At 36.6% G+C, this 26925-nt stretch overlaps 5 protein-coding genes across 7 annotated transcripts; 3 read left to right on the forward strand and 2 right to left on the reverse strand.

Moving 5' to 3' along the window:
- Positions 553 to 2562, forward strand: LOC105169129 (probable receptor-like protein kinase At1g11050). The gene has a single exon (XM_011089432.2). It carries the CDS (start codon positions 633 to 635, stop codon positions 2460 to 2462), a length of 1830 nt encoding a protein of 609 aa, XP_011087734.1. The 5' UTR covers positions 553 to 632; the 3' UTR covers positions 2463 to 2562.
- LOC105169130 (dnaJ protein homolog 1-like) lies at positions 2717 to 4774 on the forward strand. Its single transcript, XM_011089433.2, has 3 exons — positions 2717 to 3105; positions 3194 to 3684; positions 3907 to 4774. Exons 1-3 carry the CDS (start codon positions 2920 to 2922, stop codon positions 4346 to 4348), a joined length of 1119 nt encoding a protein of 372 aa, XP_011087735.1. The 5' UTR covers positions 2717 to 2919; the 3' UTR covers positions 4349 to 4774.
- On the reverse strand, positions 4386 to 9794 carry LOC105169131 (putative transferase At1g60990, chloroplastic). Its single transcript, XM_011089434.2, has 12 exons — positions 9559 to 9794; positions 8601 to 8702; positions 8155 to 8188; positions 7375 to 7448; positions 7223 to 7288; positions 7057 to 7121; positions 6817 to 6904; positions 6660 to 6725; positions 5884 to 6049; positions 5545 to 5628; positions 5346 to 5473; positions 4386 to 5134 (listed from the first exon to the last, which is right to left on the reverse strand). Exons 1-12 carry the CDS (start codon positions 9742 to 9744, stop codon positions 4958 to 4960), a joined length of 1236 nt encoding a protein of 411 aa, XP_011087736.1. The 5' UTR covers positions 9745 to 9794; the 3' UTR covers positions 4386 to 4957.
- On the forward strand, positions 11722 to 15725 carry LOC105169133 (transcription factor bHLH100). Its single transcript, XM_011089438.2, has 4 exons — positions 11722 to 11899; positions 12290 to 12818; positions 13367 to 13726; positions 15463 to 15725. Exons 2-4 carry the CDS (start codon positions 12318 to 12320, stop codon positions 15535 to 15537), a joined length of 936 nt encoding a protein of 311 aa, XP_011087740.1. The 5' UTR covers positions 11722 to 11899; positions 12290 to 12317; the 3' UTR covers positions 15538 to 15725.
- LOC105169132 (importin-4) lies at positions 16273 to 25443 on the reverse strand. 3 transcript variants are annotated; one of them, XM_020695984.1, is made up of 21 exons: positions 25005 to 25440; positions 24217 to 24349; positions 23295 to 23431; positions 23159 to 23204; positions 22137 to 22349; positions 21508 to 22011; positions 21284 to 21418; positions 20983 to 21198; positions 20818 to 20907; positions 20490 to 20737; positions 20306 to 20394; positions 19617 to 19657; positions 19307 to 19337; positions 19092 to 19214; positions 18831 to 18985; positions 18581 to 18676; positions 18378 to 18490; positions 17856 to 17991; positions 17670 to 17774; positions 17207 to 17520; positions 16273 to 16541 (listed from the first exon to the last, which is right to left on the reverse strand). In XM_020695984.1, exons 1-20 carry the CDS (start codon positions 25277 to 25279, stop codon positions 17320 to 17322), a joined length of 3087 nt encoding a protein of 1028 aa, XP_020551643.1. In that variant the 5' UTR covers positions 25280 to 25440; the 3' UTR covers positions 16273 to 16541; positions 17207 to 17319. The 3 variants fall into 3 exon arrangements, with proteins under 3 accessions (XP_020551643.1, XP_011087737.1, XP_011087739.1); XM_011089435.2 differs by having other exon boundaries at positions 18768 to 18985; positions 25005 to 25438; XM_011089437.2 differs by lacking the exons at positions 16273 to 16541; positions 17207 to 17520; positions 17670 to 17774; positions 17856 to 17991 and having other exon boundaries at positions 18410 to 18490; positions 18581 to 18699; positions 25005 to 25443.

Consider the following 26925-nt stretch of genomic DNA (forward strand, 5'->3'; position numbering starts at 1 on the left):
AACAGGGTCAACCCATGATCAGCTTATCGCATAATCATGAAAATTCTAGCCCAAATCAAGTTGGCCGAACCCAACCAATTACATAGCTGCTTGTAATACACTTGTGATTGATCATTCTTCTTAACCGTACACCAGCAAGTATATTACACTTGTCGTGTATTTGGTTCAAATTTAGTCACATTCAAGTAATCATATATATATATATGTGTGTGTGTACTCATTCTTGAATAAATCTTGATTCTAAAGTTTGATTTTCTGGTTTAGTTATAATAAAGGTTTATGATATGATGCTCTTGTAATATCTTATCCGTATTTTTTAATGTATAGGGAGCAAATTGATAGCATCAAGTTAAAGTGACTTTCATGGCTTCATTCTTCACAAAAAGAAAAAAGAAATTGTATTTTTCACTTCTTGCACGAAAGTTCTGAGAGTGTGACTGTGGAATTTTTCGAGTCTTGGAGAAACACAGGTTAGCTCTGTTAGGAACTTTCCTTCTTCTTTCTTTTTTTCCTTTATTAAAACAGTTGAAGTAAGCAACAAAATTTGATGTATTGTTCATAATCTTGGCATAAAGTTGGTCTGCTTATTTTATTATCTTGGAGAGAAAAGAGTTCATTTGAACTCTCAAAATATGATTCTTGATTATGTAGTAGTACTCATAACTATTGCATGTCTCTGTGTTTTCTCTCAACCCTGTGCTTCATCTCAGTGTCCTATTGATCTCAACTATGTTCTAACAATCTCATGGGACTCCTCTTCTTGCAGAAACAATATTGGAAACACAACGTCTGATCACACAAGCAATTGTTGCCAGACACTTACTAGCCTTTATGGCGTTGGCATTGCTCAACACCTCAAGAAGACGGCTCTTTTTCGTCTGCCGGACCTCCAGACTTCCTTATCTTGCCTCTCAGATTTCCAGAGCAGGCTCAGCTATCTCAACCTGCCTGAAAATCTTACAACTTTGTGTTTTCGGCCTCAGCAGTTCGTTAACACTTCTAATATATGTGCTGACATCCAAACGAAGCAGGATTGGCTGACGGTGTTGGGGCAGTCTATGTCCCTGGACACAGCTTGTCGGCCTGACCTCTCAGACCTCACTGCCTGTGATGCATGTGTACTTGCTGGTTTTCGTGTTCAGTCGCGATTACTAGCAGTTGATGGTAACGATTCTCACTCGAAAGGTTGCTTTTACTACACTATTTTGTATGCTGCTGGAGTAGTCAATGAGTTAGGCCCTGAGAGTGTTGGTGCACTGTCTTGCATCTTTGGGCTGCCATTGTCCTTGCAAACAAGTGCAGGAGAATGGGCTCTCGTTATCGGCTCAGTTTCAGCAGGTTGTACTGTTGTGGTGATGACTTGTTTACTTGGTTTTTGGTTGAGCTGGGATGGTGGGAAAAGGGAACAGACAGTTTCAGAAGGCTTTCCAAGTTTGGAGTCTGGTTTTGAGGATGATGGATTGCTGAACTGGAGGCCAAAGGCCGACTCGCTACGGTTCAAGTTTCAAGATCTTGAGACAGCAACTGATAAGTTTTCAGAGAAGAATTTGATTGGCAAAGGTCAGTTTGGAGCTGTGTACAAAGGAAAATTACCTGATGGAACCGTGGTTGCTGTCAAGAAAGTTATGGATTCAGAGTTCCAAGGAGATGCTGAGTTTTGCAGCGAAATAGAGATCATCAGCACTTTGAAGCACAGAAATCTTGTGCCACTTAGAGGTTTCTGTGTCTCAGATGGAGGCAACTACAGAGAAGGGGAGAGCCATAAATACTTGGTGTATGAATACATGCCAAACGGAAACTTAGATGACCATTTATTCCCACAGCGGAAAGATCGATACAAGACTGGGACGAGGCCAATGACTTGGCCTCAGAGGAAAAACATAATTCTTGATGTGGCTAATGCACTAGCTTATCTTCACTATGGAGTGAAACCTCCTATATACCATAGGGACATTAAACCCACAAACATACTGTTGGATTCATATATGAGAGCGAGAGTGGGGGATTTCGGGCTGGCAAAACAAGGAAATGAAGGTGAATCCCATCTCACGACCCGGATTGCAGGAACGCATGGTTACTTAGCCCCAGAATATGCTCTCTATGGGCAACTGACGGAGAAGAGCGACGTTTATAGCTTTGGGATAGTAGTTCTTGAAATCATGTGTGGAAGAAAGGCTCTTGATCTTTCATCGTCGACATTCTTGATCACGGATTGGGCTTGGTCGCTGATGAAAGCTGGGAGGTTAGAGCAAGTCTTGGATCCTTCCCTTTTGGGGTGTGAGGATTCTGTGGTGGATAGAAGATATCCCAGAATGATAATGGAGAGATTTTTGCTTGTGGGGATTCTGTGTGCTCATTTGATGGTGGCTTTGAGGCCAACAATGTTGGATGCTCTGAGAATGTTAGAAGGAGATATTGAGGTTCCAACTATTCCTGACAGGCCATTGTATGGTATGACATGATTGTTCCTGGATGAACTTATGACGTTGACAGGATGCATTATTGTGTATAGTTTGTACAGATGGAGGCAAAGTTGAAGTAATTGAACAACCAGAGTGATTTGTGTGTGTAACTTTGTTGACTTTTGCTCATTTGCTTGGCTCCCATTATCATTTTTCTTAAGAAAAAAATACAGTTTCAACAATGGGAATGGATAGTGCTAGAAAGATGACCTATTCTTCCAACTCAACAAACGTGCCTAAGAAAAGCTCCTAACTAAGCGCTTCCTGCTGGCATGTCTGGTTCTCTCAAATCTCACACTTATTTTGGGAAATATCTCCATTTTCTTGCACATCCTTCATTCTTGAAAATCTCTCCTTACCTTTCCTTTCTCTCTCTCTCCACCCTTCTCTGCAACCCCTTTCTCTCTCTCTCCACTCTTCTCTGCAACCCCTTTCTCTCTCTCTCCTTCCCTCCTTGATGGGAGATGCTTCAAAGTCACAAACACCAAACTTTTACAGCGTTCTTGGGATCCCAAAGTCTGCATCCCCCTCTGATATTTGCAAAGCATACAAAGCGCTGGTGAAGAAATGGCACCCTGATAGAAATCCCACCAACAAAGCCGAAGCCAAAGCCAAGTTCAGTTCCATCAATGAGGCCTATAGGGTACCTTCTCCGTGCACAGCAAATGAATGATTTTTCCTGTATAATTTTCATTGCATGGCAATAACAATCACATTTTGACCACTTTTAGGCTCTCAGCATCAAGAAGAGAGAAGAAGGCATGGAATGCAATGGAAATCATCACCCAAAAACACCCAAGAAGAAGAAGTCGTCGGCTGACCATGAGAAAGATAAAGATGATCGCAACGATGATGGTGAGGAACTCCAGATTTCCAAACCGACGCTCCTCTCACGTACCACAAGCCAGAACAGCCCCCTATCAAGTCCCATGTTCTCCAGAAGTTCTAGCTATAACACAACTCCACATATGGATTTCTATGCCTTTTATCCAAATACCTTGTCAGGAGCAAACTCACCAACGACCCCACGCACACCTACAGGCTCGGCCACTCTATCAAAGATAGGGAGCCGGCGCTGCGTAACCCCTATTTTCTTTTCACAATCTGCAGTTCGGAAAAAACCTCCCCCAGTGGAGAAGAAGCTCGAATGCACCCTTGAGGAACTGTGCCATGGATGCGTCAAGAAGATCAAGATCACAAGGGATGCCATCTCTAGCTCAGGGTATGACAAATTTCAAGTTTCTTGGCTTTTTTTGCGGCTATTTTATCATCCTCCCTTCAAAAAGCTGAGCAAGATACACCGAAAAGATTAAACATCTTTCTTGAATGCATGAATTCCCTGCAGTAAAATCATATGATTACCCATCAAATTAACATGGAATGATAACTTTAATAATGCAAACAAATTTCCCTTACCCGATGTTGCACATTCTTTGGGTGACAGGCTAATTGTTCAAGAAGAAGAGACAGTAAAAATCAAAGTGAAGCCTGGATGGAAAAAAGGGACAAAGATCACATTTGAAGGGAAGGGAGATGAGAGACCAGGGACCTTTCCAGCTGATGTAATCTTCTCTATTGATGAGAAAAGCCATCCGTTATTTAAACGAGAAGGCGATGATTTGGAGCTGGGAGTTGAGGTTCCTCTGGTTCAGGCTCTCACAGGATGCAGTCTGCCTGTCCCTTTACTGGGAGGAGGACAAATAAACCTGTCAATAGACGATATTATATATCCTGGATACGAGAAGATCATACCAGGACAGGGTATGCCCATGTCAAAAGAAGGTAAGAGAGGAGACCTTAGACTGAAGTTTCTGGTTGAGTTTCCGGCGGAATTGAGTGATGATCAACGCTCAGAAGTAGTTAGCATTTTAGCAGAATGTTCTTGATAATTGGATCTTCTGTTTTTCTTTTTCATAGTTAATGCCTGAAAGAGAAGAAATTCAGACAGGGAGGCAGAGACATGTAGATGCCCTTTTAGATTTTAGGTGGGTAGATTCTGTAAAATGGTGTATATACATGCTTCCCCAGAAAGAAGTCTTCTTGTTCTTGAAGAGAAGATCAAGTTCCTCCTATACTCATCAAAGATGGAGTATTCAACAAAAGAAACACAGAAGGCCACTTATACATGATTTCACCAAAGATTTCGTCATAGCATAAAATTCAAAGGGACAATCAACATACAGTAAAATCCACATCACATCACATTTTTATCAACTACTGTATGTTACAGACCATCCTCTTCTTCTTGGCCACCTCAAATTAGCGTTAAGTTTATATATAACATAAGGTTTTCTTCAGTTTTCCCGCTAAAATTGATCGTAGAGTTGTTCTTGTAATAATTTAGACATTTAAGATTAGTGACAACTTGTTCACATACATAATTACTGTATGCCATATCTGAACAGAAATGATAGGAATACAACATTCACAAAGGGCACACCAGCCACTTAAGAGGACCATTGTTTAAATTAACAAGGAAGCTAAGAGTATCTAGGCTAAGGCTTTGGTGGTGGAAGTTGTTCCCTAAGAAAGGGAACTTCTACCAGTGTCCCAATGACGCTGTCACCAACAGTTACAGAGTCGCTCTCTGAAGCTGCCCTCCTCTTAATATATCCTAATCCAAATGGCCCGGATGATTTTGTACCAGCTGTGAAGCTCGTCAATTTTCCTACCTGCATGAACGCATTTTTGCTGTACCTCAAAATAGTAAACATTGAAAATAAAATACAGATAAACAAAATAAAAATATGGACCAGGTTAGGTTTTTCTTGGCGTCTCTTTGTGTGCCTGTGTTCATTGCATATTATCTTCTTTAACTCAGGACAAGATCTTTTGGATTGTTAAATAAACTTTTCATGATATTGAGAAGATAATGGAGGCAACCTTCTTCCCATCAATTGTGATGATGCTGCATGGTCCCACTGGAGAGGATAAACGGATCCCCCATAATCTCTGCTTGATTCCATCATAAGTTACAAGTCTTGAAATGGTCTCTTGTCCTTTATAACAGCCTGAAAGGAATTCAGCCTCAAAAAACCACACAATCTCTTTCACATAGAAAGAAATTTTTATGTTGTGCTACCTTTATTCAAAGAGACAGCTCTCCAGAGACCAGCCTCTAAAACATTAAATTCATCTGTGAGTTCTTTGCCAGGAGTTGGTCTTCCTGCAGATGTCAAACATGTCATTAGTCCAACACAGAGAACCAAATGCTAATATATCTTATGAAAGAGTATGACATTCTAGATGTCTAAATAAGAATACATGTTGTCACAAGCAATCTAGAAAGAAAGTAGCCTTGTCAAATGATAAAAGGTGCTAGTTAGTGGAAAAGTTGCTTTGAATAATTGTAGAAAATCAACATGTAAATGTGTTAAATGGAAACTAAGTAGAAAAGAAAAACAAAGATAAGGTTTATGACCTCGAAGAATCCTCAGTGTCTCCCAAGTACTGGAACCCATAGAAATTGCACCCTGACCTAAAAGAGCCTTCCAGACTGATCCAGCAACAGCTGGAGACATCATAAATGTGAAACCTTCCACCGAAGTGATACTTCCTACTGCCACAGTCAGTGGCATCCCACCAACCTGTATAAAGAAAGAAGTTCCCAATAAATTTCTGCATATGAAAAACTGCAAAGCTCAATACAAATCACATGGTTAATTAACACAAAACTAGCATTTATCATCTACCATGGGCCTCATAATCATACAATTCAAGTAGCATCTATTTATATCAGCTAAGTTTCCTGGCATCATTGATGATGGTATATTAGAGATGCATTTGCATAAGTTAAAAGCTGCCCAACTGTGATCTCAGTAGCTACAAAGTCATCTATGAACTTTGGGAACTTACAGATAAAATTGTAGGTCCCTTATAAATTTAGATAACTTATGTATCTATTAAGATGAAAGTTACATACCGAAGAGTTGAAGGTACACCCCGAAACTAATCACTGAATTAAAAAGCTACATAATTTTTTGGAACAACTATTATAAATCTCGTAGCCTTGAAAATAAAAGGTTTTGGCACCCCCTAAACACACAGAAAGAATAAAAGTTTAGCCAGACTGTAAGCTAGTAATCATATTTAGACACACGCATTGCAAGAAACCAAAATACCAAAATAGTAACTTCTATTTGGGAGAAAGCAGCATGAACTTGTCAATTCTACAGTATCTGCAGCATCAGAATTTACACTGTAATGTTTGTGAGAGCCATATGGTTGTCCAACAAGATCTCCTAGATTCAAGTCCTCCATTATCTGTTCCCACATCACGTATCAGAGATGTGAGGAAAGAGACATAAACATGAAAAGCAAGACCTCATCTAACCAAATTTACAAACACACATACTTTGTTGCTTTTAGGTCCTAATAACGCAAACATGCTAGTCTGCTCGGTGATATCTTGTATTTCCACCTTGTCAGCAAAAAATATGTACCTATAGAAGAAAGACAGTTGCATTGCTAACACATGACTGTTTCTGTATTTCAATGTAGATAGAATAATTGTGATTCGACGGATAAAATGAATTGCAGCACTAAGAGAAAAATTAGGTAAATGCAAATTAAGAGAAAACATGTAAAAGCATACTTCTTCAGCATTTCAATTATGCTTCCACAAGTCATCGGTGAGACCACCAGCACTATTGCATTTTTCTGTTTGTAACATCCATATAAACAATAACGATAAAATGGCGTAAGATTATACAAGATACTGAAAGTTCAAACTACTTTGCACAATTGCTAAATTGGATTACCATGACCCATGCATGAGATATATCAATTGTGCGAGCAGTTGGTGTAACAAAAACTGTATCACACCCCTGCAAATTTCATTAAATGATCAATACAATACCGAAACTAAACTACATCAGGTTACGATATTAAAGAAAAAATGCCTTTGAACTACCTGGCCTTCATCAAGACATTCAAAGTTTGCAGTAGTTTGATTGTGAAGAAACTGAATCCGATCTTCCCCACTGACTTCATCAGAAATCAACATTGAAGGAAAAAACAACCATTATATTCAAGACAAATTATTAAGTGAACATTTTGAGTAGCCTAGTCAAGAATTTGCTATGCAATCAAACAACAAATAGTATTATGTTAGGCCACAAATGATTCATTCATTCAAAGTCACAATATTGAACACATAATAATGAGATCAGCATGAAATTGTAATTTGCTAATTGTTTCTTAGTTCTCTAACAGAATTAAGTTCAATGGTTGAAATGATCATTGCAATACAAGGAGCCTTTTCGGTTAACAGGCCGTAAAGTAGTTCTCAGGAAAAAGGTCCTTGTCCGTACTTTAACCTTTGAGCATATTTATAACAATCCATAAGGAAGCATGTGGCCCACTATGCTAACAGCTCATTATGTTACAGAGGAAATGCACTTAATTAATCTCTAACATGCCCCCTTCAAGAGCAGAGGCAAGTTTATTCCTAAGGCCGGGCACTTAAATTTTTTGTCAATGGGTTGAGTTCAGACTTAAACCAGTTCACTGGCTCCCACACCATTTTATGTGCTATTTGCCACATTAAAAGGCTTCAGTTGTTTGATAGCAAAACATTACTATTCATTCGCTTCAGCAACTGGCATCACTTGTGATACAGTTGATTAATTTAGTGATTCACAAATTTTCATGGAAAAAACTGAAATTATCATAGAAGTATAGAAAGAATTACCTCTTATTCGGCCATAATTTGAAAGATCCACAACCTAATCAGCACGACAAAAACAAAATAAACAAGTTCTCATTAATCAAGCCAATATACATCAAAGGAGAAAAAAAGTGTTTTAGGAAATTAATCAGAAAATTCAAAAGCACCTATGCAGATTAATGAAAGAATGTGGCAAAATTAACAATCAGTTCATATTCATGCACTAGAGCTTTAGCAGATACCGATTCCAACTTGAACAATTCAGCATGCATCTAAGATGTCAAATAAACAAGTTCTAGGCAAAAAGAGAGGTGAAAGTAATTTAGCGGAACAGGTGAATCAGAAACAGAAAAGTTCTTCCTGTAGCGTAATATGAGTAGAGAAACACAGGTACACCACATACTCATGATGATAACAATGATTTTAACGAACCAACAATGACAAGATTTCAGATGTAACTATCTACACACCGCAACACCATTGTCAACTGCATCCACTGCCTCGTCATCATTGCCATATGTATCCGCTGTCACTTCTCCCGATGCTTCCGCTTCAGGATCAATAATTGTCTCCTGAGAAGGCCCAACAAGGATCCCTTTCTTAAATGAGAACAATGAAAGAGCATTTTTGTCTTTTATAAACAAAAAAGATCCATGCCAACTTTAGACCAGAACGCAAAAAGAAGCAACATATACTAGTTACAATTTTGCCAAATTCAAGCAACAAGACCCAGAAAGCTCAAAGAAAACTCAGGTCATCTATATTTCTTCCCAAACTACTTCTGTCCTATACCTATAATTGGCATCTAGTATTGTTCATCAAGAAGCCTTTACAGAATTAATTTCTCAGCAATAGCATCAAATTGTCTGACAATCATTATAGATGGCTCTACTAATTCCTATTTCAACGCAATTCACCAATATACTAACTTTCTAATAGTCAATTGTAGATGAAAGACTTATAGAATAATGTGAAAATAATTCGTGAGTTCCACTTATTAACAATAAGTTTTGACTAGCATCAACCAAAATTTCAGTCTTTCGGATGCCAAATCACTTCATCCGAGTAAATTCACAGCCATATAGCTATTAAACAAGTATACAGGGACCTCAGTTCTCAACTCTAATAATAATAAAACCCAGTAGTTGCACTAACAAGCCCGCCATCATCTAACAACCAAAGCCTACATATTTCAGTAGACTAAAAATCAACACGGAAAACTGATAGTCAACAACATCCTAAAAAGCAAACAAACGAATGCCGGTTCAACTGATGCAGGGCCATTGGTGGAGTGCGCCATATTGCAATGTGTTTCCTTGTACGACATGTCAATTGCCGTTGAAATTTCGCATAGATAATTCAAATAACAACGAATTCTGAGTTAGTCCAATAGATATTGCATGTTTGTATGTGGAAAATGGGGCTTACGAGGGGGTCGAGGTCAATGGGAGGCGGGGAGATGTCGAAAGGCAACGCACAAGCTACAGACAATCGCTTCTTGTTCCTCTTTTGATGGCACCAAAACGCATCCTTTCGCAGCGTGCGAGACAGCGGCGCGTGGAGGGAACGCTGGAGGGTGTAAGTACAAGAAATGGCAGCAAAGAGGGAAGACATTTTCGCTCCGTTCTTCTCCGAGTAACAGATTTTGGAACATATGGAAATCGGAATATTTGGATTATGAACTCAGCCCAACCAGACATACTGGGCTTTGCTTCCTTACTGGGCCGATAAATCAAGAATACTTCGTATTAAATAAATTTAAAATCTATATTATACAACAACAAAACAATATATACTAAAGTATTAGACATGTAATTACATTCGTATAATTCGAACACACAATTTTTTGATTTTGAGGCATTAACCTTACGGATCAAACAACGTTTTACTGGTGAATTTTCTAGCTTAACTATAGCAAATAATTACCAATTGATAAAATGGTTTTAATTTATGGGAGAATGAGAATATTTAGTTATATAGGTGGAAAAAATATAATTTTGTGTCCACTAACGTGGGGTGGTGTCACTATTGGTGTAGGCCCAATTGTGAATAGTGTTTTAGAATTATAATTTTTAAAAATATCAATTTTTTAGTTGAAAGAAACCAAATTTGGTTGGAATTCCTTACATGGGATTTATTCTTTCGATGCAGTTATGCCAGACGGTGCCTTATAACTATTCGATGATCTATTCGTTTCAATTAGCTGAACCAAGACTGGTCAATGGACATAGATACTTCCTTTCTGTTGTTGCCAGCACTTTCCCGGGCCAAGTCGGAATCTTGTAAAGGGAAGCAAAGCCCGTGCTATCCCAATAGGCCAAGAGATGACAAAAAGAGGGCGCTTTCCTATGTTGCACTGAAAAAAAGGACCTAAGAGTTGAACGTCTTCTCTTAGTCTCTTAGGTTTCTTCCTCCTGTGCCCGCGGGGAAGATTAGCAAAGCGGGAAAAGACAGAGGGAGGGGGAGCAGCATCTTATTCTCTTCGCGAGAACTTCCGGATATTGGGCTACAAGAAAATAGAGAGGGCAACAAGTTATTAATCTGGCTTATCGTGCGCTATTGGCTTCATGTGTTTATCATATCTGGCAAGAACGGAACTTGAGACGTTTTGAGCAGTTTGAGCGAGAACCAACCGCACTTGCTCTATTAGTTCTTATGCATTATATAGATTTCGACGTATCCCTTGGCCTGTCGAGGGAGACGTTACTCATTGAGTACTGTTGTACTGTACGATTGTACTATTTATTTAATGAAAATTACATTTACCTAAAAAAAAATTCCTCACATGGGCCACACGTAACCTTTAAAATTTGGAAATTTTTAATTATTCTAAAAAATTGGACCAAAATTGTGTTTTTACCTTTATATGTAGGGCAAATGAAATGAAGGAGTTGTACTTCAACATATATGGCAGTGTACTATATAAGAGTGTTGTACTATATATATACATGGGAATGGGAAAGCATCACCAATAAACAAATGCAGAGGGCCACCTATATGTATATGTAGCTGTTACACAGATTGAAAATTAGGTGTAATTAATGTATCATTTAATTCTGTACTATTTGTGATTAATTATAAATTAGACTTTGCTAATTAACTCCAGCCAGAGAATTAATTAAAAAGTTCAGCAGAAAATGAAATTAATTAATTTAATTAGTACTATATTAATTATATATTTTGCATGTAAATATATAATTAATTAATCAATCCAGCCCACAAACTTAATTAAAAATTTTAACTAATCTTCTCATTATCCACTTTACAATTGACTTTTTTTAATTTAATTTCATGCGTTGAGAAAATCATACCTGATTCATATATATATATAATAGTAAAGATTGTGACAAAGGGATTATGAATATTTTAATTTGACCTCTTAAAATTAAACTCTTTACATACATAATTAAAATATCCTAATTAATTCTCATCTATTTTTTCTTTACATCATCACTGCAGCAGCTACTTTGTCTCATCATCATCATATGTAGAGATTGAATCAGTGCTGTCTGTACAACTTCACAAACACACACACAGTGGTATGTGTTATATATGTATATATAGCAGCCACCCCCACCCCAAAAAGTTTATCCCATTCTTGGGGACTTACAAATCTTGATTGTCTGAAAACCCTTTCTGATCTTCTTTTATTATGATTTTATCACTTTGTCTGATATTAATCTTGATTGTCTATAATTCTTACATATTGTGTGGTGTGCTTCAACTGTGCTGCAGCTGGCTCCTTTTATCCATAGAAACCTTGTACAAGGTTAGTCATATATCTTAATTTGTCTCTCCTTCCATACATACATGCATATTGTTGAAAACTGATGATTGATGAATCTCATGAGTTGTGTCAAAAACTCATCAATTTCTTTGCCATCAATTGTTCTTGTGATTAAGCATTTTGTGGAAAACTAGGGTTTCATCAAGTTTTGTGGACCACCCAATCACCCGAGATTCCCGGATCCTACATTCATACATACATGCATGCCATGTCAATTTAGAAGTAACTCAAACCATTAAGGCAAAAGTACAACAACCTAGCTAGTGGTACTACACTACTAGTTGTTGTTGTTGTTGTTGTACTAAAGGGACATCATCAATTTAGTACTAATACATACCTTAATTTTTTCTCTTTTCCATGTCCTTGTACAAGTTACCTGTCTGTACATTAGTGTGAAAATATGCCTAGTACTTCACCCATCGCTGATCCCCTCAACGACATCGAGAGCCCCGAATTCTTGAGCCCATTCGATGATTCTTGGCCGCTCTATCAAGAAATACTGAGACAAACTTGGGCCCCAGCTGATCGTGATGAGACCGTTAACACGGAGATTCACAGTAATCGAATGGATCATGAGGCCGCCACCATGATCATGAATTCAGCAGATGTAGTTGATCATGTTGATGAGCAACAGCCTATATTGGACAAAGGGTTGGAATTGATGAAGATTAGATGCAACCCTAAGAACTCGAAAACAAGGAGATCAAGAAGCTGCAAATTAATTAGAAATAACAACGAGAGGAGTACTACTGCAGGCATGGAACAAAGTGCAGAAGAAGGGCCATCCGACGTGGTCGCCAAGAAGCTGGACCATAATGCCAAGGAGAGGATCCGAAGGATGAAGCTCAATGCATCTTATCTTGCTCTCCGTTCCTTGCTGCCCGATTCAAGAAGATCGAAGGTAACTAATTAAATCAATTCAACACCACACCATACATATATATAATTCCTGTAAGTACGTACTATTATACAGTAGTTCAGGTTATCTTGAATTTGATCGTTTCTATTTTTTCTTAGTTTATGACAATTTAGGACGTCCCATTTCGTTTATCAGACGTCTCACAATTAGGAAACAGCACGTGCATGTCACGAATTCCGTTTAAAGTACTCTTAATGGGAACTTGTTGTTTTAATTCCGTTATAAATCTAACAGAATTAAGACTTGGGACAAGAATTGCAACTTTTTTGAAGTTATGGAATAAGTACATTGAGGGGAACTATGAGGCTGTTTCCATCAGAAATTTAATGGAATTATTAATACTTGAGACTTGAAAATATCTTGGAGTATGAAATGCAATGTGGTGAGTGAAACATAGGACTCAAATCGCAAAGAGACACTAACTTGTGGAACATAAAATGCAAAGAGACGCAAACTTGTGGAACAAACGCAGCGTTTTGATACTGCTAGATATAACAACTTAGGGTCATATATATATATATATGTTGCAGAAGAGATGGAGTGCACCAGCCATAGTTGAGAGAGTGGTGAAGTACATCCCGGAGCTGGAAAACGAGGTGGAAGCACTGAGATCCAAGAAGGACAACATTGTGCAGCAATCATCAACTTCAAAGAAGAAGATTGCAAGTGCAGAACACCAAAATCTCACGGTTTGTGTGAACAAAATTAATCAAGAAGAAGCAGTTGTTCAAGTTTGCATGGGTAGTCGAGAAGATGATGAAGATGGAGAAGTAGTGGGATTCACAAATCTATTGCAAGCGGTGGAAGATGATGAGGGCATTTGCAATATCAAGAGTGCTTCCACAGTTGATGTATGTGAGAGCAGAATCTGCTGCCATTTACACATCCAGGTCACTTTTCAGTTTTGTTTATTAGTAATTTCATTCTTGATTTTAGTTAACTGGATTAATTATGATTTCATGTGTGTGCATATATAAGCATATATCATAAATAAAGACTAAAATTAATACTCATTGCATATGATTATATATATATATATATATAATTATGGAAAAATTCAATATCTTATTGTCTGATTTTGAATTTACAACTGAGAATTATATATAACTAAAAAATAACACATTTAGCCTGATCAGATGTTGCGAGAAAATGTTAAATTTACTGAAAATTACATATGTTTGGCATGTTGCCTCTTTGATTTGGGGATTTTGAAAATTTTTCTACCAGAATTGCTGATGTAGTATTTTTGCCATAGAAACATTTGAACTAAATATGGTGCCTCTTGTGGTTATGAGATCAAAATTACATTTTGCTCTATGTAGTATGTGAACTTTGATTCGGAGTGTTACATAAATTACTAAGGATAACATATAAGTGAACAATAAAAAGTTAGATAGAGCACACAACATATTTATAAATAAATAAATGAACATTAGAAGTATATTTGATGGCGCTAGAGTTATAATTAATTTGAATTTAATAAATGTTGGTGATGTGAACGATTTATATAAAGTTTTTCTCGAAATTGAGATTTAAGGGGAAATAATCAAAATATTTTTGGTTTCAATTTTGCTTCATTTTCGAGATAGGCCAAAACATGGATAATGTTTGCCTTGATTTATTTTGAAAGTTTTGATGGTGTTTTGAGATGTTTTGAGATAGTGTCTCTTTTGTTTTTTGTCAAAATAAGTTTACACTAATTATAGGCCCTACAAATAAAAAAAATTATATACGTACTCATACATATAAATAAATATATATAAAAGAGATATGATTTAACAATGAATAGGAGTTTTTGTCTTCTATTAAACAACATAAAACATATCATATTCATTTTATATTATCTCCAAAAACAAATCCAAGCATACGCACTATCTCTAACACATACTTATTTATCTTTGTTTTTGTCTCTCTATCTCCACAATACACATCAAAATAAGTTAAAAATAAAACCAAACATAGTGAATATTTTTTGTCTCATAAGTTAGGTTTTGTTTTACTTTTGGTCATATTCATTACTGGATTAGCACTTTTAGTCCCGTAACTTATAAAAATTAGCACTTTTGATCCTAATCCACTTTTTTGTCTACAATTTAACGGTGTAGCGCACATGCCTAGCATGTAATCTTTAAGTATTTTTTACTATATAGAGTATTGGTTTAATTTCTAGCTTAGGACCATTTTTTGGGAAAAATACGACTGCATTTAAGGGGAAAAAATAAGTCTCGAAGGAAATTACAACAAAAAAAGCTGATTTTTCTCTTCTTTCATAAAAATTAAATTCTCTCTCCCATATTTCTATAAGTTGAACCAAAGTAGAATCAACACAAAAAATCATGTTTCCACAAGTGAATCAAGTAGGCCAAATGAAACACTCATATGCTACTACTATTGAAAAAATGGTCAATTTTTCCTCCAATTAAAAATATTTAACAACAACGTATTAGGCATGTGGCCTACATTGTTAAATTATAAATAAAAAAATACATAAGGACCAAAAGTGCTAATGCTTTTAAATTATGGGACTAAAAATGTTAATCTTGTAAACAATCAAACCAAAAATGACATGAGTCTAAATTTAGCAGAACAACTTGTAATCTCTCATAAGTTCCATGATTTTCTACAGGTAAACCAAAGTTCCTCTGAAGCTGAGGGCTACATTGAGGAACTGAAGGACAAGATCATTTCTCGGCTCATATGATCCTCTTATCCACACATCTACTTCGGGGTTCTTCAAAGTTTTCCTTTTTCTTTTTCTTTTAGTAATTAGACGGGGTGATAAATTAATATATTGTGTCCTGCAAGTGACAAAATATACAAAAAAGACTAGATTAATCCACAGGCGAGCTGCAAAGGAAGCTCCCACCCAAAATTTTGAAAAGATTTAAATCTCGCGAGTATTTATCTACTTCTGCAATAGTCATTTATTTTAATAATTTTTGTTGTATTAATTTATTATATTATATCCAGATGGGATTTTGTGGTACATCTCAACTCAGAAAAGTAAAAAGAGGTATGAATTTGCTTTTGGTATTAACCTGGAAAACCAATTTTCCCTGGGTCAAGAATCTACAGACAAAAGGCCTATGCTTTCTACTACTAAGGGAACTTGTATCCAATCCGAAAAGTCAGCAACCATCACCTACCGATAAAATATAACACAACAGACAAAAGACCACCAAAATTTTGCATCAATCCTTCCCCGAGAAACCTGACTATTGGAAAGACTGAATCCCATCAGGCGCCAGTAAATTAGACTGGAAATGCCAACCAGAAGTGTGGATAAAATTGTACTGGGAGACAAAAGAATCATACGATACACAGCTGCACCAGTCAATTGCAGAACAGCAAAAACAGACTTTTCCCAAGTTCGTTAATAGCTATTGGATATGTATATATATGATGCTATCATGTTAATTTTAATAACACCTTGAGATAACAAGAAAATATCCAATAAGCAAAACCAAATATACACACTCGATTGTGTATGTGATAAATATTATAGCATAAAAACACCCACTACATTCCTTCTAAGCTATTTGGGCTGACTTGTGAAGTAATAAATGAATAGCAGCAAACAAGCCTTACAAACATTCAAAGAATAAGATAGATAAATACCAAAGAATACACACCAAAATTGAGGGAACGCTACATCCCCAAACTGGAAAACCGGAGACAGCAGCAGAGAGGAACCAAAAGTAAAACCTGCGAGAAGAAAATTAAGACATGATCAACTTTCAGAAATTACAAATTATGATATAAGTATAATTTGAGATTATTGCAACAAAAATGTTGCCCAATTCAAATCTTCCTGGTTATTATATCGGATACATGCCAGGGTAGTTGGGTATGGAAGCTGGTTTTCAGTTGAGGTCATAAGCAGGACAAGATAACACAATTTACGGACCTGACCCTTGTGAGAACTTACAGGAATTGAGGTCATAAGAAAGACTTCGTTTGTGTAAACTAATGAGAGGGAACAAAACTATGAACTGGCCATAAAATAGGCAAAATAGAACAAGATTTTCCACAACATATCACGTTAAAGTTGTAGAGGAAATCAACTACTGAACATGCAATATGGTGAACCCAATCAGGAACCAAACAAATACAGTGATATTGCACGACAATTTTAAGATAAATAGTCCCATTAAGTTAACTATGGGATAACAATTAAGGAAGCAGTCAAAGGTTTACAAACAAAGTAAGAAATGATAACAATGAGGTTAACAATTCCCAAGAATAGTATCCTCAAAGTTCAGGACACCAAAGCTCTCAAAATGTTTGTTGGTATGCATGCACATAAACTAAGATGCATTTCCTCGATGTAATTCAAAAATATGCATTATATCAACTAATAAATTCCATACCTCGCTTTCCAAACTAATTCTCGCAATCATCCCATTTAATGGGATTAACAACATTGGAGACCGACCAGAAGGAGCATAAAACCAAGTACGAATTCCACAGGGTTGCATATGTCTCAACTCTTAGGTGCAATTGCTGCTAGAGCATTGGCATGTGCAGGTGGAAGGTTGCCCAAAAGAGGCTGCATTTGATGACCATAAAGTGATATCAGGTGAGAGAATGCTCTGCCTATATGCACCTTAACTTCAGGAGTTTCAACGGGTGACACAGCGACTTGCGCAAATATATTAACCAGCTGTGGGACCAAAGACAGTATCTGCAAATCCAGAAAGCAAATCACCCCAAAGTTGGAAGGAATATAATGCCTCAAGATACTAACTATTTTCAAAGATTAAGATAACTACAGAATACACAGTCCCAAGTGAACATGAATAAAGAAACTTTGGCCCAAAATGATGCAAGTACCTGAGCATTAGATGATAAAACTAGATTACATATGCATCCATATACTGATGTAGATTCTTCGTAATCCTCTTTCAATGGAAGCACTTGCAGCAAAACAGGTAGCACCTGCCAAATAGAGTGAGTCAACCTACTACAACGACAAAATAGAAAGATAAAACTTAGTGCATGATAAACTAGAATACCAACCTGGTTAAGTGGAATGGACTCTGGGTGAGCCATTATCATCCTTGCCACTGCACCAGCGGCATTGTCCCTCACCGCATTATCTGGCTCAGATTCCCCAAATAATGGATAAAGGCGAGGTAAAACATCAGCATAGTATCTATTTTAAATATAAGGAGCACAAGCAATCTTAGAGAGAGAACAAAAGAGAATAAATCAATCTTGGAGCGGCCAAGAAGGTAAGACTAAGACGAAGTGTCAGTCGATTTGAAGCGTACCCAGCAAAAGACACAACCCTGAGAGTATAGATGTATAGGGACGTGGCTAAATACAAATAGATAATGATCTACTGTGTCACTTAGATAGGAACAGATTGAAAATCCAATCCAAAACCTTAAATTTTGTTTTAATAGAGTTGTGATCATGTAACACAGATACTTCATTTAATTAAAAACTCAACATTTATCAGTACTGCATTAAAATTTTCTGCATGCATATTGCAAAAATAACAGAACCAAATGAGCGTTTTGACATATAGAAGGATACTTCAGAACTGAGTTGCCACCATTTTTGCACAGCTCACCCACACAAAATGCAGCATTTCTTCGATTGGTTGCCTCAGGGGATCCTAATTCTTTGAGTACAAGATGCATCACAGCCTGAAACATAGGAGCCAGTCTCTAGCAAATGAATTTCAGATCAAAATGAGAAAAATAAAGAGAAGCATTGCTTTTTTCCTAAAAGCTTACATCAACATAGCCAGCAATTGGAGCACCCATATGCTGAGCAACTTCTGCAAGGGTTGCAACAACCATTGTCCTGTCTTGTGGTGGGCGTGATTGTTTCTGTAATAGCCAATTCCAGGGACCTTTAAAAATAAACAAAATGCAAGCAGGGATTTACTTCACATAGTGGCTTGAGCAGCAGATTACTAACCGCAAATTTCATCAGAGGCTCAAACAGCTTTGAGAATATTGGAGCGAATTGGGCACCCATTACCTTTGCAAATGCTGGAAGGAGGTCAGACACTGCGTCCATGAGCACTTCATCATGCTCCTTATCATCGTCATCTATCTCACTGTCCGATTCTATCAACTGACAACTAGATTCCTCTCTAAGCAGTACCAAAGTGGCTTCAACAAGGCGAGGCATGTCTGAAGTTGAAATGCAGAGAAAAGTAAAAGCACCTTATAAGTTTCTTCAGACCGGAATACATGTTCAACAAGACATAAAAACGATAAAATCATGTTGACAACATACAAGGCTCAACAGCCATATATCCAAAATCATTGGTGATGTCGGCAATGCTCATGCAGGCTTGAGCAACAACTTCCTTGTCATCATCTTCAGACATTGTCTTTATATAAATATTCATCACAGTATCTGTAGATGAAGAAACAAAAACAAATTTCCTCTTAAGTTTAGCATAGACATATCGTGAATTTATAAGTGGTGACTGGAATAACTATTCTCACCAAGAACCTCTTTAATCTTTGTAATTCCTTCCTGCAAAAACAATTCAATTCATTATCCTCTAATAAAATCTACAATGGAGATTTGCCCAAGACGAAATGAAATTATTGAACCTCTGAAACTGGAAACTGATTAGACGATTAAAATAGAAGCAACACGAAAAAGTAACTCATCAGTCAAACATAAATATAGGTTGCATTATACATTACAACAATCAGAGCATGAAAAAACTTGTTCATCCATCAAAAGCCCATTTTCTACATAGATAAGTGAAAAATGAAAGTACGCTTAGAATAGTTCTTCAGCACTCACATTATGATTCTGGAAAACTGCTCGTATGGCTGTCAAAATATCTGGCAATCACAAATAACTAAGTAAGCCCAACAATTCCATAATAGCAGACACTCGTTGGACAGTTAATTATATCAGAGCATCAATAAAAGAACGGTTTCTAAAAAGCAAGAGAATAATAAAGCTTAGACACAGGAATAAGATATCCTGAAGAAGCTCAAGTACCATTTATGAAAATCACAATCGAATACAACTCTATAGTCCAAACCTGAATAAAAAAGCAAACATAATTGACTGTCCAAAATCTGGAAGATCTGAACAGATAAAGCCACAAATTCTAATAGGAACCTATTGCAACTAAAAAAATATCACATTATTGTCACAGTCAGACTGTCGTGAACAGATATTTCACATGAAACTGACAGTGTTATTACAACAGAAAATATTAAAAAAAAAATGTGCCTGCAATCTTCAAGTTCAAGGAGATTTGCATAAAGGCATGATCTGGTGTTAAGCATCCAATTGTCAGCATATGCAACTCTGGTGCATTTTCACAAATATAAAAAACTGCAAGCAGTTGAATATGCAGCAAAATAAACATACCAAAAATCAAAACTGCAGACAGAGGTGTCAAGCATGAAACTCAACCAAACCCATATAGAATCATTATCTGCATGACTGACAATTACATTACAAGTACTGTCACTTACATTTCAGTGAAATTATAGCCTGAAGACGAACATCCTCGTGAAAGTATGTCGAGTGCCTAACTAGAATCTTCAGAGTCTCCTCTATGTACCTTAAGTTCAAATTAAGGCAACCAACTATGATGAATGTTAATATCTTGCAGCCAATACATACCTAACTACATGCAGAACAAATCACAAAGGATACGGTGCGTAGGAGCTCTTTGTGTGCAGAGCAAATAAGCCAAGGGCTTGAGTAGCAGCTGCTTTTTCATCCAAAACACCTGTTCTTACACTAATATTACGAACTCTTGGTTCATCATGTGCTTCGTCATCAGATGAGACACCACCAAAACCATTGACATTTTCATCCTCATCAGAATCATCAATATCCACAGCAGAGCCATCATCAAGGTTGCAGGACGAAAAGGCCAGAGGAACTACATGTGGAAGGTACTGTTTCAACATGCAATACATATTTTTAGATATTAGATCTCTATGCACATGAAGGTCAGATGCATGGAAAAAGAAAATACCTGAGTGAACCCATCTTCTAAAAGTTCGGCCACATTGCTGAAGAATCCATGAGTGTACTCTCGAAGCTCACTAAACTCCAACACAAAACCCTGAGATAGCAAATGCCTTAATAAAAGAATCCAAGTTGATAATTTCTAGTTAGTAGAAAGTGATAGAGATAATACAGATATTGCAGCTTCGACGAAGGCAGGCAAAATTGGTTCCATTCTTAACCTCCCAACAGACATTGCAACTATTCCCGCCAACTCGGTAGCCCTTGCTCGTGACCGAAGGTCCTCATCATTAGTAAGTACCATAAAGATTTTCATCAACTCGAGAACCCTTTCAGCATATGGAACAAAAGCTTGTTCTGCAGCAGATGCCACTGAACCGATTGCAGACTAAAATAACAGCAAGCCAAAATGTTGATAATGATGACAACTTTACCAATTTGGAACACTAATTGCAAATGCACAAGTACCGTACCATGCACGTCTCCTGCAAATTACGTGGGCTACTTTGGAGGGCGCCAAGTAGTTTTCCCATCAAAGGATCTAGAAAAGGAAGAATTTCTTCACCCATGTTCTCACAAAATGCTGCCAATGCATAATAAGACTTCTCCTGTGAAATAAAAAAAAAGGAACCTATTGTGATATTTAAGTAGATAGAGCATGGAATTAGACCTGTTGAAATTTGTATCATGTGTTTACCTTGACTTCATCAGATGTATCCTCTAGAGCATTCAAAATACATGGAAGAACACTTTCATGGTGAGATACAATTTCAGGCTGTAGATGCTCAGCGAATTGACCAAGAGCAAAGGACGCAGCCCCTCGTACCATTTGTTCAGGATCTCTAAGAGCCCCCAAAGTAATATGAAGAACAGGTTCCAGTTTGTCTTTCATCAACTCCAAACAACCCTCCGAAATAACACCTAAAGCTGTAACTGAAGCTTCCCTGAACTTCGGATTGGCATTCTGACTGCTTAAGGAAGCAAATTCAAAAACAGGCGGAAATACTTGCTTTGGCAGATTCAAAGCCATCGTATCAATAACTTCTGCAGCAGCTCGGTCAGGTGCAAGATCATCATCCTCATCCCGGTTAGTTGATTCTGCAAGTAAAGGGCACATAATTTGCAGGATCGGTCCAACCAGCTTATACTTTTTGAGCGAACTTGATTTATATTTTGCAAGCCATGAAATTATTTGAATCGCCTAACATGGAAGAAGCAAGCAAGATGTCAGGCATAAACACTTCTATAAGAAACAAAAAAATAAGCATGGCCCCAGTGAGTAGAATAGTAAAATTGGTTAAAACTATCACAGATGCTGCTGGTGACCTGATGGCGTGTATTAGATTCCAGATTCGGACTAGCACAAACTTCAAGAGAAAATTGAACTATGGCTTTTACAGACTCCCCAAGAAGAGGAGCAGGGGACTCGATTAACTCATCAAATATCTCGAAGGCAATGACAGCAACATCCTCTTCACCAGAAGCAAGGCATTGCCTCGATACATTCAAAATGCTGGGAATAAACTCTCTGAACTTGATCTGTAAATACGAACATCAGCCATAAGAAGTCATCTAGGACAATATCTCAAAGAAAGTATGTGACCACTGACTACACAGGCCAGGCCAGCTAATCACCCAGTACAACTAGCCATTTTGGATCATATCTTTGTTAGTGGATATGTGGCAAAAACAAGCAAATCATGCTTCTGTTTTGCCAAAACAATAATGTCCAGTGATCGTATTAATATGGTCAGAAGCCTGAAGCAAAATTTGAAACCATACCAACGGACAGTAACAGATAAATAGAACTTCTAATTCTTATGAAAATTAAACTGTTACGAGAACACATTGAAGACTCTAAAATAGAAAACCATTTGGGATCTAACTAAGCTTTGTGACCGCAATTATTTTCTCTCTTTAGAGGATGTTGAAATGCTTGGTCTGTGATTTGGGATTCCAGAGTTAAAATAGAGAACTAGATCTCGTTTATGGTGATACACGACTAATGTATGCCATATATTACATACTACTCAAACTAGAGAAAATCAAGCGCACAAGCCAACCAAATAGAAGTAGCACCAAAAGATAGAAAGGAGCAACTAAATCACAAAAGTTCTCTAAAAGGAGTGCCAGAGCTTGCATTCATTACATGTTACACAAGGGTTCTACAAGTCTCTCTAGTTACCAGCCATGCTTCCAATTGGCATGACCACCATGAAAATGATGACTAAAATCATTGATTATGTACCAAATTCTAGCTTATTGCCCCTTTTTCCATAACATGCAGTTGTTAGTTTGTACTACAATTAAATCTATAAACGTTCAACAGTGAGAAAATAGTAACTCACTACTTCTGCCTCGTCATGAGTGAACTCTAGAAAAGAACCAACTGCCCTGTTACACCAAAAAGCAGATGGGTAAGCACCTTGCTCAGTTATTTAAAAGAATTAACATTGTCAGAAAACACTTGAGGCAAAACATTACTTGAGAGCAGCAACTCTAACACGATTACTGGTCTCATCTTGTAGGCACTTCAGTAGCAGAGATTGCAAATCTGCAAAGTACGGCCGAAATGAATTCCCAATAGTTTCTGTCAATGAGCTGAAGAGTATCAATGCCACCTAAGAACAAACAATTCTTTAGCTTGTTACAGTTGGCAAGCATATGAAGATAAAGATAAAAAACACAGCAAAAAATGAGAACGCTAGATTAGGCGCACAAGCTCATCAAAAATCGAAGTTCAAAGGCATGTAAATCTATTTAAAAACGTGGATCAAGGAGTTGTTGCGTCAACACATATGGGCACATTCTCAATAAATGCAGGGAAGTGATGGTAGAGATCTATGTCGAAGTGTTAAAAGCATAAGAAGTTTGATCAACTTCAGACAGTCTCCAATGAAGATGAAGAAAGCATTTTGGCTCGCGTCATAATGTCTTTACTTAGGAGAAGTGCAGGGAGAAATAGAATCACCAATCAGCAAAAAGGAAAAGGAAATGACAGTCTGAGAAGTTGCAAAACCTGTTAATCATAATGGTAAAAGAATGGAAGAATACATTCTCAGAAGTATTAGGAACAGGAAAGTGCTGCATGAAAATGAGCCAATTTTGTGCTTTCAATCTGAACTGATGTAATGTCACTCCTTTAGTGCGTAAATACTGTTACATATGATTTCTATACAATCTTCACATCTTGTTTTATGCAGTGGGTATAGCTTGAACAAGGTTTTCACACTGTTGGATTGACTTCCAAGAGAACAATTATCTCTTAAAAAAGTACTAAAGGAAACATTCAGTTGGACAGTTAATGGGTAACCCAACCAAAAACTACTAAACATGAAAATAGCTCAAAACGAATAAAGGAGTTTAGAAGGACTTCTGCTTGATAACCAGAGAGTTTATGACTTACTTCTCTATGCTCTTCTTGTGCGCTTTGACTACATTGGAATAGAAATGGCAACAAATCAGGCCATTCTCCAGCCGGGACAGCATATTTTGCGATGATACTAACCACATTTGCACTAGCTCGCCTCACCGGAGGACTGTCAAAATGGTAAGACATGAATCATTCTCATTATCATAACCCAAACCAAGAAAATAGTGCCAGACAGTAACACCGCATACAATCTAACTTGAAGCACAAATGGTTTCACAAAAGCATCAGAACTCCGAGACTTTGAAGGAATACAGGAAATGTACAAACTTTTTCCACCAATCTACTATGATTTGAATTGGTTGATAGACATAGCCACCATTATTTTATTTTTTTTAAATAAAAATTCTTTGTTAGATTGACATTGCAAGAGGCCAGATATGACATAGGGTCAATAACTGAAAGAGGCCAGATAGACCAGGGTCATTGCAAGCTACTGAAAACGAAAACTGCTCAAACAAATACTCAAAAAATGATGAGTTGCAAAGTTCCTAGGGAGGAAAACCATTAAGAAATTAACAAAGGAGAGGAACCGCCTCTCGAGCATGAAAACCGGGCTTTAGAGCAAACTTTAACAAAACGTTCAAAATTCAGAAGGAACCAATTCCAAATAGGCTAATTATAATTATCTTTCAACCGGAATACTTTTCGTCCAACACTCTGACATGGTAGCTAACTAACGAACCAGCAGAAATTTCTTCAAAGAATATAAACTACACAGTGAAATTGGCACCGAAACACTAAAATATTAGCGAAAGCCGAACCTGTGTTCCACAGTAATACTTTCAATGAGTGACTGTTTGACTAGCTGGCGGAGCTGCGGTGATAACTTTCCCCAGTGCCCGGTGATCTTCTTCCGGAGGAGAACAGCGGCGAGTTGGCGGACATTCGGGGTCTTGGCTGTGCGGAGGTGGTGTATTAGGGAAGGCACCACCTGTGGATCCTTCGCCAACCGCTTAATTTGATCCTCCGCCTGCCGCCGAGCGTCGTTGTCCGGCATCAGGAATTGAATCAACAAAAGCTCCAGCGACTGCGCCATTTGCACACTCCGCTGAGTGAAAGGAAGAGGTTGAGGATGGTAGACAGAGAAAGTGAGAAACCCTAGGAGGTAGAATCTTGTTTGCTTTATATACAAGGAAGAGGCAGACGGCGGTGGGGGTGTTTTACTGAGAAGTGGGGGCAAAGCCGTGGGGTAGTAGTTTCGTTGGGGCGGGTTAGCCCTGTCAATGGGCAGCTATCCACAGGCACGCGCTTTTCGCGTGATGTCTTTTTCTTATTAATGGGAATGATTACGCATTTTTTGGTAAATAGCACTTCTTCATCTCAACATAATTAAAATTTTAATCGAGTCGAATGTATTATTATTAATTTTATATAAATTATTATTGAATTTTAAAAATACATTTGAATTGAATATGTTTGAATGAATATTAATTATATTATATAGTTTAAATAATTTGATATTTTTATTTTATGATCGAATCGAAATCGAGTGAAATTTGAAATCTATCAAACAAAAAATTAAATTTAAATCTCATGATTATATTAGCTATACAATTTTTACTGTGTATCATATTTACTTTTAAACCAAAAAAAAAATAATGTTAATAATTAACTTTTTTCTTTTGCTAATTTAAATGCGAGGAAATATAGAGCAGTAAAAAAAATATTTAAAAGTATTTTTTTCTTATAACTTTGTACTTATACATTGTAATTTGTATGACTAGTGTGAGTCTAAATTTTTAAAAATATTATACAAAAAATATATATGTACATATAAATTTATTACTGTTAATAAATAGTATAACATCACACTTAATTTAAATTTATAGATAAAAATAATCAAACTCGATATATCAATAACTTGATTACTTCACTAGCAACAAAAACGAAAAATTGCATATGGTTCCCCTTGTGAAATGAAAAAATTGTTACATATTTACCCGTGTTAACTTAATAGTAAAAAAAGTGCATATTTAATTATAAACCTTGCAAAAAATACTCTTTCTGTATATGTAAAAAAAAAATGGAGAGTTATCTACACGCGCATGACATGCAAATGGGATAACTTTTTTTGACGCATTTTCAGCTTTTATCCTTTTTGAATTGACAAAATTATCTCTATTATTATTATTTTTTTATTAATTTTTTATATTTGTTATATTTTGTTGAAAAAGTATGTGATAAAAAATACAATATTCATCAATATATATGTAAAAAGAACTATAACATCAAATGCAATTATCATACATATTTTACATGTGATTTAATATTACTTATAAGTTTTTAAAATCAAAATACATTATTTTATTTCTAAAATAATTTTAGTTAATTTATTTTTTGTATTGGATATTTTTTAAAAATATATTATCCCTAATTGGCTTTTCTCTTGTTAAATTTTGTCTTTTAATTTGTCTGTTTAGTCTAATTTCATTGCATAAATTTAATCCTTCCTGGATGCAGGTTCCAATTAGCTTCAAAGGTATACTAGGAACCTTTGATAATGAAATAATAAAATTTGAATTTATCACCCAACCAATAAACATGATTATAAATGAAATAAAAGATTTAATAATATCTAAGACCAACCAAATATGCTTTATCAAGAAATAAATAAATTTATTACAAATAAATGAACTACTTAAAAATCATAATTACAAAGAAAGATTAAAATGATCCAAAATA

Source organism: Sesamum indicum, linkage group LG8, assembly GCF_000512975.1.
Source record: "Sesamum indicum cultivar Zhongzhi No. 13 linkage group LG8, S_indicum_v1.0, whole genome shotgun sequence".
NCBI lineage: Eukaryota > Viridiplantae > Streptophyta > Magnoliopsida > Lamiales > Pedaliaceae > Sesamum > Sesamum indicum.